At 36.2% G+C, this 17253-nt stretch overlaps 1 protein-coding gene across 1 annotated transcript; it reads right to left on the reverse strand.

Annotated features, from left to right (window-relative positions):
• Window positions 1-551: 551 nt before the first annotated feature.
• On the reverse strand, window positions 552-16845 carry LOC100726503 (vomeronasal type-2 receptor 116-like). Its single transcript, XM_063229065.1, has 6 exons — window positions 16640-16845; window positions 8104-8392; window positions 6906-7712; window positions 6055-6282; window positions 5434-5557; window positions 552-1474 (listed from the first exon to the last, which is right to left on the reverse strand). Exons 1-6 carry the CDS (start codon window positions 16843-16845, stop codon window positions 552-554), a joined length of 2577 nt encoding a protein of 858 aa, XP_063085135.1.
• Window positions 16846-17253: the final 408 nt, after the last annotated feature.

Raw genomic sequence — 17253 nt, forward strand, 5'->3', positions numbered from 1 at the left:
TGCAAAAGTCATATTGTGAAAACAAACTAGACACACAACCTTCAAATCATGCTGTTATCACTATAAGAATAACATGGAACTACTTGAAAACAAATAATAGAAATACATTAAGGGACTCAAGCACGTTAATCTAAACATAAAGTTTAGAGTACTAGGGCTGGGGATTTAGCTCTTGGTGTAACTGCTTGCCTGGCAAGTGCACATCTTGAGTTCAATCCCTGATACCAGCAAAAAGAAAAAAATGTTTAGAGTATTGAAATTAGTAAATTTACCTGAACAATAAAGAGACGGCCAAATTAGAAGTGAATAATGTAATAAATTTGCACAAATCTATTGCTGACTACAATAAATAGAACGTAAATTCAGATAACAGCATGTTTGAAAAGCCGAATATTATTAAAAGGGCCAGTGAGTATAAAACTATTGGTGGAAGAAGTAGCTGTTTTTTGTTTATTCCACAAAATTCATAGTATAATCTAATATTTGACTGGGAAAATGAAACTAAATTGCCTTTAAATATTTCTGTAATTTAGCGAATGAATATTTTTAACTTAAAAAGTCACTTTTTCCTCAGGATACTTATTAACTCTAAATCCATGCAAAGAATTTCTCTCTGGTCTGAACAAAATAATGAAGCACTTAGGGGCAAAGATGCAGACCAGCAACCCTGCACCAGAGGCCAGCATGGAGAAGACCTCCATGGCCACCATCACCTTCCCCTTGCTGCTGTGGTACACAGGGAGGAAGGTGACCCACACACTGCAGAACACCAGCATGCTGAATGTCAGGAACTTGGCTTCATTGAAAGTGTCAGGCAGGTTCCTGGCCAGGAAAGCCACAGTGAAGCTGAGCAGGGCCAGGGAACCCAGGTATCCCAGGACACAGTAGAAGGCAGTGAGGGAGCCCTTGTTGCACGTGATGATGATGTGGCCATGTTCAGAGTGTGCATCTTTGTCAATGTAGGGTGGATTTGTCCCCATCCAGACTCCACAGAGAGTGAGCTGGATCAGGGAGCAGATGGGGATGATGTAGTTTGGTCCCCCTGATACGAGCAGTTGCCTCATCCTTCTGCCTGGAGCAGTGACCTTAAAGGCCAGCACCACAGTAATGGTTTTGGCCAAGACAGTGGAAACAGCCACAGTGAAGACAACTGCGAATGTGGTGTGCTGGAGGATGCAGGTGGCTGTGTTGGGACGGCCAATGAAGAGCAAGGAGCAGAGGAAGCAGAAGGTGAGGGAGATGAGCAGGGTGTAGCTGAGAGCCCGATTGTTGGCCTTGACAATGGGAGTGTCTCGGTGCTTCACAAAGAGCCCCAGAACAGCAGAAGTGATGATAGTGAAACTCAGAGCTATTCCAGCCAGTGTCTTCCCCAAAGGGTCTTCATAAGCCAGGAACATTACAGACTTCTGGAGGCAGTGAGTTCTCTGAATGTTGGCATATTCTTGCTCTGGACACATCACACACTGTTCTATGTCTAGTGAGAAAAGGAAATTATCATTATTCTAAATTCTGCATTTATCTCTTGTTCACAGCCCTTATTCCCAGTTGCTCATTGTTAGCTGATCTAAATTCCTCATTTTTCTCTAAATAGATGTAAAATAACACTATATAACAAATAAGTCTTCGTGAATACTACTCATCTTCCTTATGCTCCTGTGCATGATAATTTGTTGTACTTCTTAATCTAACATGTTCATAAGAATTTTCTGCTTTCACAAAACACAGATAGACCTGTGTAAATGAAACTGATGTTTTATTGTCCTGAATTAACTTAAGAATGAATCACTTGCAAAGCAACATAGGTTGAGAAGCTCAGCAAAAGCAAATATTATCATAGCACTTCATCTGAAGTAACAATAAAATCACTCTATAAAATGCTATTTCCATAAGAAGTTGTAGAAGTTATCTGATTTCAGTTAGATCAAATTAATCCATTGGAAATTACTGACAGTCTTCATCACTGAGTCTTTCTATTTTGAACATGCTATATTCAATGACTTATTTATTGTTATAAATAGTTTTCTATAATTTATTAGTAACATATTTACAAGTATTTAAACTATTTATCACTAGATATCTAATATTTTGAGATGCAATAAATATTAACTCTTAAAATTAATTCACGAAAATTTCATTAATGTGATGTACAAATATTTTCATTTTTACCATTAATTTTTTTATGTAGTCATCAATAAATAAAATTATAAGCACACTAGTGTTTACTTCTTGTGCACAGCTATCATTAGACATCCGTGTTCTTATAATGAACATTGTTGAGAGTATTGCATCAGTAATTATTTTTCTGCCAATAAATCATTAGGTATATATGATTAAAGAGGCCATACGGAAAATTTTTGTCTCATTCTTGCTTCATGCCACAAAATATGATGTTATTTTGGATATTGTAAATACTTGAATGTTTCTAAATTATGGAAAGATAGTCACTTGTAGTATGTTTTTATCACTTCATTAATTTATTTGTTTTCTAAGAATCTGATGTACTGAAATATGTTTCATATAATAAACCTTGTTATTATTTATCTTCCTAACAATGTAAATCATGTTTCTGAGTAGAAATTTCTTCAGGAAAAGTACACTCTAAATTATTTTGTTTCCAGTATCAATGTTGTCAAGTATTAAAATCTTTCAGCCTTTTATGTATGATTATTTTCTACTTTTACTTTCCATTAAACAATTTGTGTAATCAGCATTATTGTGACCTTGTGTGCTTATTAAATGCATGAATGAAACTTACCATGATCACTTTGGAAGATTATGAGACTTTAAGCTCAATTTTGTTACTAGACCTGACACTCAGTCTAGTGTTCATTTTAGAACAGCTTTGCTATTTTCCTGTGAATTTGAAGGTTGCAAATAAATTTTCAGAGATTGACATGAAATTCTTCATGCAGTATTGTCATATGATTTATTTCCCTGGTATTTGTACAAATGAGCAATTGCTCTGTAATTATGCTTCACTATTTTGCAATTTTTGCCTTTTCTTGATCAAACATCTCAAAGGTTATTAATAGTTTTTATCAGAATTCACTTTATCTGTATCATATGTTTAACATCAATATTCATTCTATTAAGATTATTTTGTCATTGTATTTCCTTCTTTGTATTTATTTGCGTCTCTTAGCTTGTGTCTCATAATACTTTCAGAATCAGACTTTCAGCTTTTCTTTATTCAAATATGTATAAATAACACATAATTATATATCATGTATATTCTGTTTCTAAACACAGATTTACCTTCAGTTCACAAGGTTTGCCAAGTAAAATTTTCAAAAGAAAATACTCAAGTATTTCTGTTTGAATACCTTCTATAAAGCAAATGTTGTTAAAATATGTATTTATTTAACCAGATGCATTGAGTCCCTGAGGTTTTGATGCATTTTTTCCTGTGTGTGCACATGAGCACATATGTGCCATATCCCAATCTGTAGAGATGCACACAAACTAACTTGTTGGTATCCTATGTAATCAACTGTATTGCATTTAAAGTCTAATTCAAAATTATTCCAAGTACATTATGAGTTGGAATATAATAGAAATAATTAAGAAATAATTAAGAAATAATTAAGAAAATGCAGTAGACAGGCATTTTGCCATTTGAGGATTTATTATTACAAATTTAATTATTTTCAAAGTGATATTTATGGTACTCAAAAATCTTCAATATTGGTTTTCTTCATCTTTCCTCACAATGCTCCAATACTGACCCCATATGCACTACTTTTTAAAAAATTAAAATTGAGTCTCATTGTACGTACTTCACCTAATGATATAAGAGATCAAGGGAGGGACCTGCCAGCTGAAGAGACTTGTGAACCACAGGTGCGGGCAGCAGCTCCTGAGGCTGATGCAAGAGCAAGCTGAGCCTGGCACCTGATGCAAGTCTCATAACACAAACTCCAGCAGTGTCCTTTACCAACTATTGAAGAAGCACAGAAAAAGACTGCAGCAACTGAATTTGTGATGCTACTCTCACATCTGTGGAGGTGTTCATTCTTCAGAGAGGACACATCTTGTCTTTTTCCCTTCAAAAACATTTTTCTCTTTGAGCATTTCTTTTATGTTTCTTTTGCTTTTCTTATTATTTCTGTCCAAAAGAAACAGAAACCTTTCACATCCACCCATGGTTGGGAAAAAATTCATTGAGTAGGACAATAAGAACCAGAAAAACTGTGGTCCTCTCTCCTGATAACACCACCATACAAAATTGAAATGTTACATATTTGCCACTTCATTTAATCAGCAAGATTTATCTCACCATTAATCCATCTCATATGATGTTGATGCTCGGGCCACGGGGAAAAGTTTTATGATCCCCTGTTCAGAGCTACAAATATGATTATGTACTGAATTATATTAATTCTGTCCATATAATTCTTGTAAATCTGTGAAACCAACAAAACTTATGGTGTTATAAAACTGGTGTTTGAAAACTATGTCTAATGTTATCATTTAAAAATCATTAGAGGAAAATAATTCCCATGTTTTCCATCAAAATACTCCCCCTTGATTAGCACACACTTATCCCTCAGTTTTAGTCACTCTCTCCGTCTACTCTGAAAGATATTTTTTAGTCATTTTATGACTTGTGGTCTAATATTCAGTGAGCTCTGTTGCCCTGTTTTTCCATGTAAAAGAGGCTTCTAGATATATGGTTGGTCCTCAACCACCTCATTCACTAGATCTACTCCAGTGCCACTTCTGTCTCTTTCCCAAAGTCGAATGACCACGTTTCCCTCAAAATAAAACATATTGAGGACATTGCCATGGTGAGGGCCAGTGTCCTACAGAAGATGACGCATTTTTGGTCCTTGCTCAGTGGCTATTTCACAATTGTAGTCAAAGTGAGGGGACACTGGTTGTGGTTGTAACCTTCAGTCTCTAGTAGGTCTTATGTTCAGGGAAATATGGGATTAGGAAAATTAATAATTTGGAATCACTGCATAACACGAAGGAAGGCACAACAGCACAAGTAAAGGAGGATTTCTGGTACTGCTGTAAGGGGCCAAAGAATGATGGAATAAACACATGGACAAGGAGAAGAGTGTTATGTGGGGCTTCGTGCAACATGAGATCTAGTGTCATAAATATTTAAAAACATAAATGCCTTGGATTTACACTGTTACAGTCTCAAATGTTGTCTCCCCAATACTCTGGAATTTCCAAGAGATTATGGCTAAAACTCTAGGAACTGAGTTGATACTGCACAGTGAGATGCTGTGCTCCAAAGGCATGCCCATCTTTACCCCTGGTACCTGCTTTGCAACAAAAAGGGTATTCGATTTAAATTGATAAATTAAGCAAGAAAGAACATTGCCTTTCTTTTTTATTTAACAGGGTTTTTTTTTTTTTACTTTTCTTGGTTGGTGGGAGAAAAATGAATGGTGGAGAATCGTTCATTGGTTTTCTTCTTACCTGTGTCATTGGCAATCTCATTCTCTAGACAAGGAGTGCAAGCAAAACAACACACAGGCTTTCCCTCCTGCAAGGATTTCCTGAATCCAGGGTGACAGCTCTCACTGCATGAAGAGTGGGGAAGCTGAGGAAAATCAGTATTTAACTTAATCCTTAATAACCACAGCAATGAACTTAAAGTGTATGAATATATTAATTTGAATATTTGTTTGACATGTTTATTTAGTGTTCAAAACATGAATGCTTATTTAAAAAATAGTTAAGCTATTGGGTTTTATGTCATTAATCCGAAAGAGGACAAGGACCGTGCATATAGCTCAGCAGCACGTAGCCTGCCTGGCCAGTGTAAGGTCATGAGTATGAACTCTGGCACAAAAAAGGCCAAAACCAAAAATTATTTTTTTTTGTCTTTTTCATTTTTATCGGTACCAGGGATTGAACTTACGACCGCCTGCTTGCAAGGCAGGTGCTTATGTCGCTGAGCTAAATCCCCAGCCCCTAAAACCAAAAATTCTTAACATTAAAAATGAATGGTAAGATTCACATGTGTCCATCACTGACAAACAAAAATACACCAGATTTTACTTATATTATTACCATGAAGGAGGTTTAGGTCCGTACCTCTGTAATTTCTGTGGCCCACTTTATCAAATGTTCATATATAGTGAAGTGCTGTCCAAGTGGGGAATGAGGGACAAACTCTCCTACTTTCACCCTAAGTCTAAGACCTTCTGGAAAATTCCACAGGTTGAGAATATTGTAGTTTGCATCCAGTTTTCTTGTCAAGTCTAAATTTACTTGCTCTCCAGCAGGACTGGTAAATTGGATGTTTTTCATAAAAGGGTGCAGCTGAAAGAGATACATAATGCTATGAAAAAAATGGATTCCAGTTTCAAAATGCAAAGTATGAATGTGGGAAAGTCTTTATTCATTGCTTCATATTAAGACTTTAAAACAGTCACCAGTTAAACCAGTGTGTGAAATGCAAAAATACCACAATATTCCTAAATGATAGCTTTGAGACATAATATTCTCACCAGGTCCATCTAAATAGATGGTGTACAAAGATATCAAGTATTTCCAAACCCAATTTCTGTCCCCACAGCATCTGCCTTCATAGGTAGGTTATAAACACTCATGGCATGTGTATAATAAAAATGTGTAAAAATGATAATCTATTCAGTACCACTTCTAACACTATTTTAGTAAATAAGTTTAAATAGATTATACTTTTAAAAACTGTATAATAAAAGTTAAATTTTGTTGAAAATGTGGAAGAAGAGCACTGACATCCTTTTTAAAAAAAGGAGTGATGTTTATTCATTTGCAGCTCAAAATTTACTTCAATAATGCAACCAGTGCATAATCTGTTGAATTTTTGAAAAAAGACTTTGCCTGCTTACTTAGCACTTGTAAAAGACCTTCAGAAATGACTGTGATAATTGGACCTGCTATCCAATAAAATACATTACCTGCCAAGGGTAAAATATCATAGTCCCGCCATCTTCCATTGGTGGCATTTGAATTTGTTGAAGAGACATCTCCTGCAGGGCATAGGCCACTGCATACACAGCATTGTATATGTTGTAGCTCCAGTCACTCATGACTGGGTCAAAAATATTCTCAGGAAGCCTTGCCAGAGAGGCGTTCGGTGTACAGTTCTTCAGGGAACAGTCGAATTCAGACACTGAGCAGTGGAAATTCTGGAACCAAAACAGACTGAGAATAGTGTCTTCTGGATATCTGGATGGGGTGGCTTTCTGGATAAATTCGTTAAAACCAGAAATCTTCCCGTGGTGATGTGAAAAAATCAGAAGCCCATGGAAAGTATCAAGGATGAAATTTATCCCGGCCACATCAGCATGCCATTGTGAATTTGTCACCCAGACTTTCCAAGTCACTAAATGCAACCGTACATAGTGGTTTACATGATTTAGACTGTCTGTATCATAATAAATGATAACCACATTTACTGGTGACGCTTCCCTGGCTATGATATCATTTTTCTCTGTATGGAAGAAATAGGATGCATAAGAACTTGAGATCATTTTCACAAATGCTATGCAGACTCTGCTTTTGTCTGCCTGTCCTCTGATATCAGAGACAAATTGCAAGCCTTTATGACCTTCAGCAACAAACATTCCCACCCATGTCCAGCTGAAATGAAGCATTAAGGAGACCATGCCATGAACCAGAAATGCGTCTTTTGGTGCCACCTGATAGAGAGATGGAAACTGGCCATTGTCACTGAACATAGGATCAAAAGAGCCAAAGGAAAGCTAAAAGCAAAAAAGAAAATTAGAAGACATTCTATGAGAGTTGATGTCAACCAAAGCCTTAGTGCTGAAGACTATTAAGTGGCTAGTGGGAATTTTAAAAGGAAATATACATTCTTTTCACCTGTGGGATCATACCATCCCCTAAGATCCTTATTTTTTAAAACAAGTGAAGTGACCCATAGATCTAGGAAAGTTCTTTGCTTTCATCTCTCTGTCCTTACTGCTGGAGACAGTCAGGTGTAGCCTGAAAATCTCTGCATATGATTACTCACTGACACTATACAATGTGAGTGATTCTCAAGCTCAGTTCCTCCATTCACCTTCTTTAAGAACATGAGAAACAAGAGAATTATGATATGATTTTATTGATTTCTATCACACACACCCGCACCTGTGGAAACTTGTAAAGTTCCAGCAATGGTCCTATTTGAGCAGAAGTTGCCCACGATGTTCCTGTTAGTAAGGCTACAGACTTACTCTCTTTTCCACAGGTATAATTGGGAATTTCATTTTGCCCTGTGTGCAAAATGAAGACACTCTCCAATAACCGCCAATAAGAGGGAAGTAAATTATGAAACTCATATCCCAGAGATATATTGGGTAAAAGATGAGGATTCCTGTTGATCTCTTCTATGGCAAAAATGAAAGAGAGAGCAGTCTGGTAGTTGAGGGGCATAATCCTGTTGGGAGAAGACAGAAGTAGTTAGGAAAAGACAACCCATGATTGCATTCCAATGCAGTGCAACATCATTTGTGAGTTGAAAGTTTGTTCCTTCTCCCAATTCATATTCTTAGACCCTAAAGCTGAATGTGACAGTCATAGAAAATTGATTTTAGAGAGATAACTGCTGATGAAATTAGGTCATGTGCATGAAGTTTTCCTGGATGAATTTTTACATCCTTACCATACACCAGAGAGAACATATTACCTACTGCTTTTCTGTGAGGCTATATTAATACAACTTCCATGCATATGCCAGGCATGAGAGGCTCCTTAACTACTTAGCCTTCACAACCGACACACAGAAGTACATGTTGTTATAAATATGCAGTTGATAGTGCATTTATACACATCAATGTGAGATAAAACAGTTTTCTATATTAAAAAGAACAACCAGGAATAAAAAAATGAACAACCAGGAATTATAACCGATTTCTGAAAGAGGTGGTATGTATAAGGCCTTAATACTTATACTGAAGCAAGTAAAAACTTATCTGGTAGGAAGCTCTTACTAATTTCTATATTCATAGAGAATAAATGTTTTCTTTATGAAACAAAAGTTTGAAGGTTTAAAAAGTTTACTGCACTTGGGGTGGGTTTTGTAAATATTTTCTTGTATAAAGCACTAATAAAATGCCACATAATAATATATTAGCAAGAGCTTAATATTACAGAAATGTGATTGAGATGAAGTTGAAATACTAGTGTGAAGGCACAGTAGTGCTGGCAAAGTATCTTAGGCATAGAGAGATAAGACATGCATGAGGAGTTTATGGTTAACAAGAACCTGGTTCTGCCACCATTGAAATTCAGAACATTAATTTCATCTTCAGAGCTTCCAAAGAGGAGGACTCTTCAAAGGACACAGACATTTGTAAGCAGAGTGAGACTGACTCCAGCAAAAACACTTAGAGAAACTAAGAAACCCAAAGTGGCATGGTTTTAACTTTATTATCCATTTTCACTTCAAAAATATAAATTTAATCTTTTTTGTACTGGGGATCCAACTCCTGCCCTCATACTTGCCAGGTAGACATTTATGCCACTGAGAGAAATCCCTGGCTCATATAAGTTAATTTTAATGCAAAAAATTCTCTCAGCAGCTGTGTTGAATTTATGTGTGCTTTATTTTCTGTCTTCTCTTGAGATTTTATCAGTCTGTCACCCTTTACCACATGGCCCCTATGCTCTTCACATTTGTCAGTGTCCTATAAACAGAGTCTCCAGTAAATTACAGTTTTGCCTTTTTATTTCCATTACTGTACAGGTTTTTTTTTGTGATTTACATGATCACCTGCTTCTTCACAGACTCCGATCATACCAATGTTTTACTTCTGTGAATCAACTAACAGTTGTTTAATTCGTTTATAGTTCTTTGCTTTTTTTAAAAAAAAATCTTTCATTTCATGATCACTAATTTCTAATTTGTATTTTAGATCCGGTATTCTGTGATGACTTTGGTTGATCCTCTGTATATTTTCAACAGGATTTTACTCTCCTAGATACCTCTTTCTGTTTCATGCATTCCATTTATTTCCCACACTAGGTACTCATTGTTTTAGTTATTTTTCTAATCTCCTTTAGATATTTATTTATTTATTTTTAATAAGGGAATAACATCAAAAAACAAAACAGAATAAAGGTAATCTGAACAGAACAATAAAAGTAATACAAGACTGCAAAACAAAATCAATGATGGATACCATAATGTCTTTTGTGATCTTCAAAATGCCTGTCCATACCATCAGACATAATAGAATCAAACGAAACAAGACCAATTGGCACAAAAAATGAAAGCATTAGAGGACTTCAAAACAAGATAATAGCAAATCAGCAATGGCTAGCATAATACTTTCCATTATCTTCCAAACAGCTGCACATACCATCAGACAGAGTAAAATCAAAGAGAATAAGACAGAATAAAACCACACTTAACAAAACTCTGAAAACAATACAGAAATTCAAAGCAAGATAACAGGGAGTTAACAGTGGATACTATTTCCCCTTTTTAGATGTTTCTTGCTCTTCACTTTCATATTATCTGCTGTACATTTTGCATCCCACTATTTCAGTTTTTTATGCTAGGTGATAATAAGATGGTTACCCATATGAGTTCACCCATAAGCATGATCTCAGGTTGCATCCATTTACCTACAAGAGCCTTGAGATTATTCTTTATATAGCTAAGTAGCTTTCCATTGTATGAAAATATCACATCTTTTATATCCATTCTGTGTTTTATGGACAAGCTACCCTTGCTTTTTCTGGTTTCCTGTTGCTTGGAACACTGTTTTCTCTCCTTCAGTTTTGAATCTGTGAATTTCTGTTTGAATTAAATGCATTTCTTGAATACATCATATTGATGGATCTTGTTTCTTAGTCTACCCTTCCTTTTTTATATTGGTGAATTGAGGCCATCTACATTAATGGTCACAACAAGAATGAATTGTCTTGTCTCTGCCACCTATCCTCCTGCTGTCAGACCCCCACTTTTCCCCTTCATTTAATTACTTGCCCTGTTTGTTGATCCCCCTCTGCTATCCTGGAACTGTGTTCATTTTTTTCTTTAGAATATCTCTCAGTGATCTTTGTAGAGTTGGTTACATAGTAATGAATTCCTATAGTTGTTCTTTATAATGGAAGTATCTTATTTTTCCACCAGTTTTGAAAGATGGTTTTACAGGGCACATCGATCTGAGTTGTAAGTTGTTTTCTTTCAGGATTTGAAACACTTCATTCCAAGCTCTTCTTGACTTGAGGGTTTATGTTTACAAGTCTGTCATGATTCTGAATATTTCTGCTATATCGATGATCCATTTCTGTTCTCTAACAGCTTAAATATTCTATTGTTGTGCTGAATTTCTGTGACTTTGGTTATATATTTTGGATTGTAGATTTATTTTTGTGATTGTTAGTTGGAGTTCCATATGCCTCACTTATCGGCCTGTCAGTTCCTTTTCCCATGGTTGGGAAATTCTTTGCAACTACTTCTACAAACAGTCTCTTTATGTGATTGTGTTGACTGCTACTTTTATGGGCGAACCTATCACTCAAAGTATTTTTCTTTTCGTACTCTTACTGTGATAGAATGCTTAATTCCCAGTTCCCTGTTGTTTTTAAGATGTCTTTTCTTTCATGATCACTAGCTGTAATCCTGTCTTCAAGGTCTGAAAGTTTATCTTCCATTCCTTTTGTGAAGTTTTGTCAGCTTTCAAAAGAGTTTTTAATTGCCTGGATATCTCTTTGACTGTGTATCATGCATTGAAATTTCTTCATATATTGGTCATTCAAGGTTTCCATTACTTTCCTATGCTCTTCTTTTTTATTTATTTCTTCTATCAATATGCTTAGCAATTCTTTCATTTTTTTACTTCTTATTTTCCTAAAATATTTTGAATTTTCTTACTTTTATAGACTCATGAATTTCTTTCTTTACTGAAGTTGCTATCCCCATGAAAATTTCAGGTACGTGAGTTACACTTTTTCCAAGTCTCTATCTCCCAGACTTGTTCTTTGGGATTAAAGTCTGAGATTTTCTTTTGCTCCTTCATCTTGAGCCTGGGTTTGTCTAGACAAACCTGGTTTCCAGGCACTTACCACGTTGGCTGCCTTTCTGCAGTGCAGCAGAATGGGCCAAACCCAAGTTTGCAGTCAGGCAGTGGGGTGTGAGGCCAACTTAAATAAACCTGTGTGGCTACTCTTCAGCTTCACCAATGGCCATGGGTACATGGTGGGGGGTCTGCTTTTTTGGTAAGCCTGTGTGGCTATACAGGGTCTCTCCTGATGCTGGCAGTTGCATAGAGGCATTTTTATTTGGTTCTCTGAGGCCATGTGGGTCCAGGGGCCCACAAGCACATGGGGTATACCTGAATGTTTCTCCTTGCCAATGCTGGTTACCTGAGGGAAGTAAGTTTCCTGATTGCAGCATCAACATAGGGGTGACTGTGGTTGTTTCTCCCTACTCAGAATGGTTATTCAAGAGAAGCAAGCCTTCTGATGCAGCATTTAGTCTGGCTGATTCTCCCTAGCCTTACTGGATACCAAAGAGTCAAGCCTTCTAATGGCAGGAGGCATGCAGGGGCACAACTGTTTCTCTCTGCCTACGCTGGCTACCTGAGGGAAGTAAGCCTTCCTTCTGATAGGGAAAGGTGTGCAGGTAAATAATTGCCTTGTTGAGGCAGGTTATTCACCTATATGTGCTCTAGAATCATTAACCATATCGTTTATTATGGTGAGCATCTATTCAGCTATCTGAGAAATTATTTCTAATTGTTTTTCTTTCAAACTTCGTACACCTTCAAAGTTACTTTTACTGTTGCCATATCAGAGAGGCTAGTTGGGGTGTCTTTTTTATAGTTCCATCACATTTTCACCTAGGTTTTCCTTTAGTGATTTGGAAGTCTGTGGTTGCGTCTTGCTCCTGTTCTAATTTCTATATTCCTAAGCTTAATTTTTCCATTTATGTTGTAAATTGCATATTGCACACAGTCTTATTGCCAGTTATTGTGAAATACCAGGAAATGACTTCTTTTAAGAGATGTCTTCTAGGTGCAGTTGACTTTTAGATTTTCAGTCTCTTGAAGAATCCTTTCAGTCAGTTTATTTGCATTGAAAAGACACTGTATATTTCCCCTATCCTATTTGGGTTCTTTTGCATTGGTCTACAGTACTCTTTATGACCCTCAAGAATTCCAGTCTTGGTATACAAAAGAGAACAACTGAGTGAAATAACTATGCAACCTCAGTAAAATAACTGCCATCAAACACCACTGAGAAAATGACATAGAGTGGTAATTATGAATGTGACATCTTTAATCATATGAACAAGATTGTAGTCACATAACAAAATCTAAAACAGACAACTAAATTATAGATAGTAAATACTCCTCCGCGTGGCAATTTTACACTCAGTGGATAAAATATGAAATGGGTTGGGCAAAAATACATAAACAAAAGATGAGCAAATGATTGTAAGCAAGTCTAACGTACAATGGAAGGTTATACAATCTTTGAGAAAAACAATAAATAACTCTGTGAGCAAAAAAAGAGGAAGAAACAGAAACAAGAGTAGAAAAATTAGCAACAACAAAAGTAGAAACAACTTTCACATTCATATAAAAAGAATAAAAATACATCTGGGGAAAACAAGGAGCAACGACAGGAAAAAGAAATTGTACACTTCTGAGCATGTCTCTGCTGTCACTGATATATAGACAAAGGTGGCAAATAGAGCCCAAATCTAAGTAAATTGATCCCAGCAAGACAGAAGTACATGTATAGTGGGGTGGCTGATGGTCTTTTGAATTAATTCAACTGTGACTAACTTGACAATATTTTTGTAATTATTGCCTTATCTTGTTACTGAGTCATTTCTGTTTAGTTTGGTTTACACATTTTTTTCTCAAAAATTTAATAATGTAATTTTCCATCAAATTACACCACGTGTATTCAAGTAAGAAATGTATTATACATGCAGTTTTGTGATAATTTAATACACTTCTTTTAAACACAGTAATCTTCTTATTTCACATTATTTTGACCTTATTTTGATATTATGTTGATATTATTTTATTATGTATTCATATGTACTTTTTTTGGTTACTCTACTGAATTTTCCTTAGGTAAATTGCTCTCTCTCTCTCTCTCTTTCTCTCTCTCTCTCTCTCTCTTTGGTACCAGGGATCAAACTCACGACCTCACACTTGGCAGGCAGGCACTTATACCGCTAAGGTAAATACCCATCAACTGCATTCTTCACCTTCATATTATCATGTATAAGTCAACTAAATACCTGCTAAACTAGATATATTTTCTCATCAGCTTAAATATTCATTGAAATGAGCAAGTCAAATGAGCAAGCACTTATCAGAAAAAAGAGAAGACAGGGCCATTGAAAAGCACATGGATTTCTGTTCACTGGGCAATAGAAAAATGCAAATTGAAACAACACTAACTTTCCATCTTAATCTAGAAAAATGACAGTCATCAAAAAAGTCAAAAAGTAAAAACTGTTGGATTGGCTGTGATGAATAACTAACCCTCATTTTCCTATGTAAGGATATTACATTGTGAAGAAAGATTTTAAAAATTTAGATATATCATATGTGACTGATTTCTCTCAATTTATTGGAAAGCAGTTCCTGTGTTAACATCTAGTTTCTTTTTTGTCAGAGAAAATCTTCATTTGAAGAAAGTGTTCTGAAGTTAATGATGCACAGTATATCCCTTATTGAGATTCTCATTTTATTGCAGTTAGTTTTTCATAATGTAATTTAACTATATTTTGCTATGTAACATTTTTGTATAGACAAATACATAAATTTTATATATGTACTTTCTGTCTTCCAGTTTTTTCCTGTTATTATTATCTTAGGAGATGTTTAAATATTCCAATGTGCCCTTAAAGTTGTTATGTTCCCTAGATAATCAGTTAATTGTGGCATAAAAAGCTCATGGAATTTAAAGGATGTTCTTTTCAGACACTGTACACAATGCATAGGTTTGGGAAAGTTCAGTTATCATACAGAGATTGCCTGAGCCATGAGAATAAGCAGAAGAGGAAAGAAGTAGCAAAAAGCCCTGCTTGTGGTCTCTAGGAGAGAAATACATGTTCTCCAACACCTTTGAAATATTCCAAAATCTCATCACACTTTGCATCTGACAGGTTGCTTCTCCTTTACTGTCCTCAGATTTTGTCTGATTACCCTAGGCTTCCTCCTGCTGGAATCTTTTCTGAGTGGTTTAGCCAGAACCATCATGACTCTCTCACTGTCTCTCAGCAGTGCTGCATCCTGACTGCTTCCTACCTTTCAGCAATAACCCCCCATTACAAGGTTATAAGTCACCCCACAACCTTCTTATGAAAGGGTAATTCTGATTGCAGTGATCAGGACACTGGCTGTCATTGCCTGACTATACAAAACTTTATTTCCATTTTCAATAAGAGCATTTAGTAAGTTTTTTCCTTGAACCGATTTCAGGAAATTCAGACCAGATTACCCTGACCCACTGACCCCATAGAGTTAAAGCCCTGCAACTAGGCAGTAAAAATAATAAACAGAAATAATCAATATCAAAAATTTTACATTAAGCGGATTGATCAATAACATCCAGCACCATTTAGAAAACTGAAAGGAGAAACAGGTTGTGGTGGAACATAATTTCACTAATAGTCATGTGCAAGGCTGAAATTAGAAGGTGGTTTGAACCAAGAAAATTCACACAAACCTTGACAACATAATGAAACCTTGTATCAAAAGTATATAAGCATTAGAGAAGTGTCTAAGTAGAATTTAGAAGTAATGTTTTACATTTGACAAGGAATATGTGATAGGAAGTAGCACCTTCTGTGGCAGGTAGATGCTGTGATTTCCAACCATGCCATCCCTGCTGCAAACATGGGCAGCTACTGAGGACAATACTGACCAAAAACATGAGCAGTCATTCTTGCAGGGGGACTTTTTTTCTCCAAGAGCGCAAGGAACTTTCTGGGATTTTCTGATTCTATGTAAAATGTTTTTTTTCTTAATGATAACTTCACCATGCAACGCATGCAGTAATACCCGAACACATCAAATGTGAATGTGAATTAGAAACAATTTAGGTGGTTGAAAATCATAGAAAAATTCCCTTTCTACCTAACTTCATGTGTACCTCCAGGAGGCATGCAGCATCAAAGTGTGATATTGAGAGTATTAGAAAACATTCCTGAATATCCACAGCGAGAATCTGCCAACACAATGAGGTTTTTTAAGTAACAAGTAGGTGTTTAAAATTTGTGCATAGCCAAGGAAATATTATAAGATATTGGACTTTATGAACTTGATAGTTTACTTTATTTGCATTGTATTACATTGGGTACAATGGTCTGGAATGAATTTGTAATGAATATCACTTTACAGCTGCATTGCCAGGCCAAGTAAGGTGGTGCACACATAAGACATTATGATTGAAGATAGTGTCTCCCTTAGGTTCTAATCTTGGAAGTGGGACACTAACACCAAGAAATCATAATTCTATTTTCCAACTTGGCAAAATGAAAATAGAAACAGAAAATGGTAAAGTAAACTATGAACAGTTCTTTAGGAGTGTGTGTTGGAAGGACAGGCTAACGAGGCAGACCCTATGAGATATCCATGGTTCAACATCTAGGCATTATTCATTATGATAATCAAAAAGAAAAAGAGTAATTGAATAACGCACTTACTGCAGGATAATGAATTCCTTGATGGGCTTTATATCAGTGACGCCCATGAAGTCTGCAGTGGTGTGGAGTGAAAAGAAACCGCCAATCACCACATCTCCATCCTTGTGCACGCTGGTGCTCTTCCTGCGAAGGCAGTTTTCAATGTCCCAAGTGCACACCAAGGGCAGCAGCTGCAGGAGGAGCCAGGTGATACTCAAAGGCAGCATCCTCTGAGCCTCTACAAGGATGAAGTCAAGGTGAAGCTGGAACTTCCAATGTCACTCTGATAAATATGAAATGTATGTATGTAAGTATATATAAGTATCTATGCGAATTTTTAAACTAAATTGGAGTGTATGCATTTAATACTCCTGAGTTATTTCAGCGAAGCCTCCTTCATATCTCTGGAGGAACTTTCCATCATTTTTCCCTGAAGCTCTGCATCTGTGATCTAGTGTCCAGGTGAAACTTGCAAAATGTTTAAAGATCTGCTTTTCCACCTCCAGCCATGAAGATTTCAACCAAAAGCACTTATAAGTTCCCAAGGGCCTCTTTTTCTTCAAATTTTCTTCCACATCTATATCAACTCTGAGATCCCTTGGGATGATGCAGAAGGCTTGCACCTGTGGGCTCAA

This window comes from Cavia porcellus, unplaced genomic scaffold (genome assembly GCF_034190915.1).
Source record: "Cavia porcellus strain 051 isolate PalLab524CR breed Dunkin Hartley unplaced genomic scaffold, mCavPor4.1 scaffold_17, whole genome shotgun sequence".
Taxonomy (NCBI): Eukaryota; Metazoa; Chordata; class Mammalia; order Rodentia; family Caviidae; genus Cavia; species Cavia porcellus.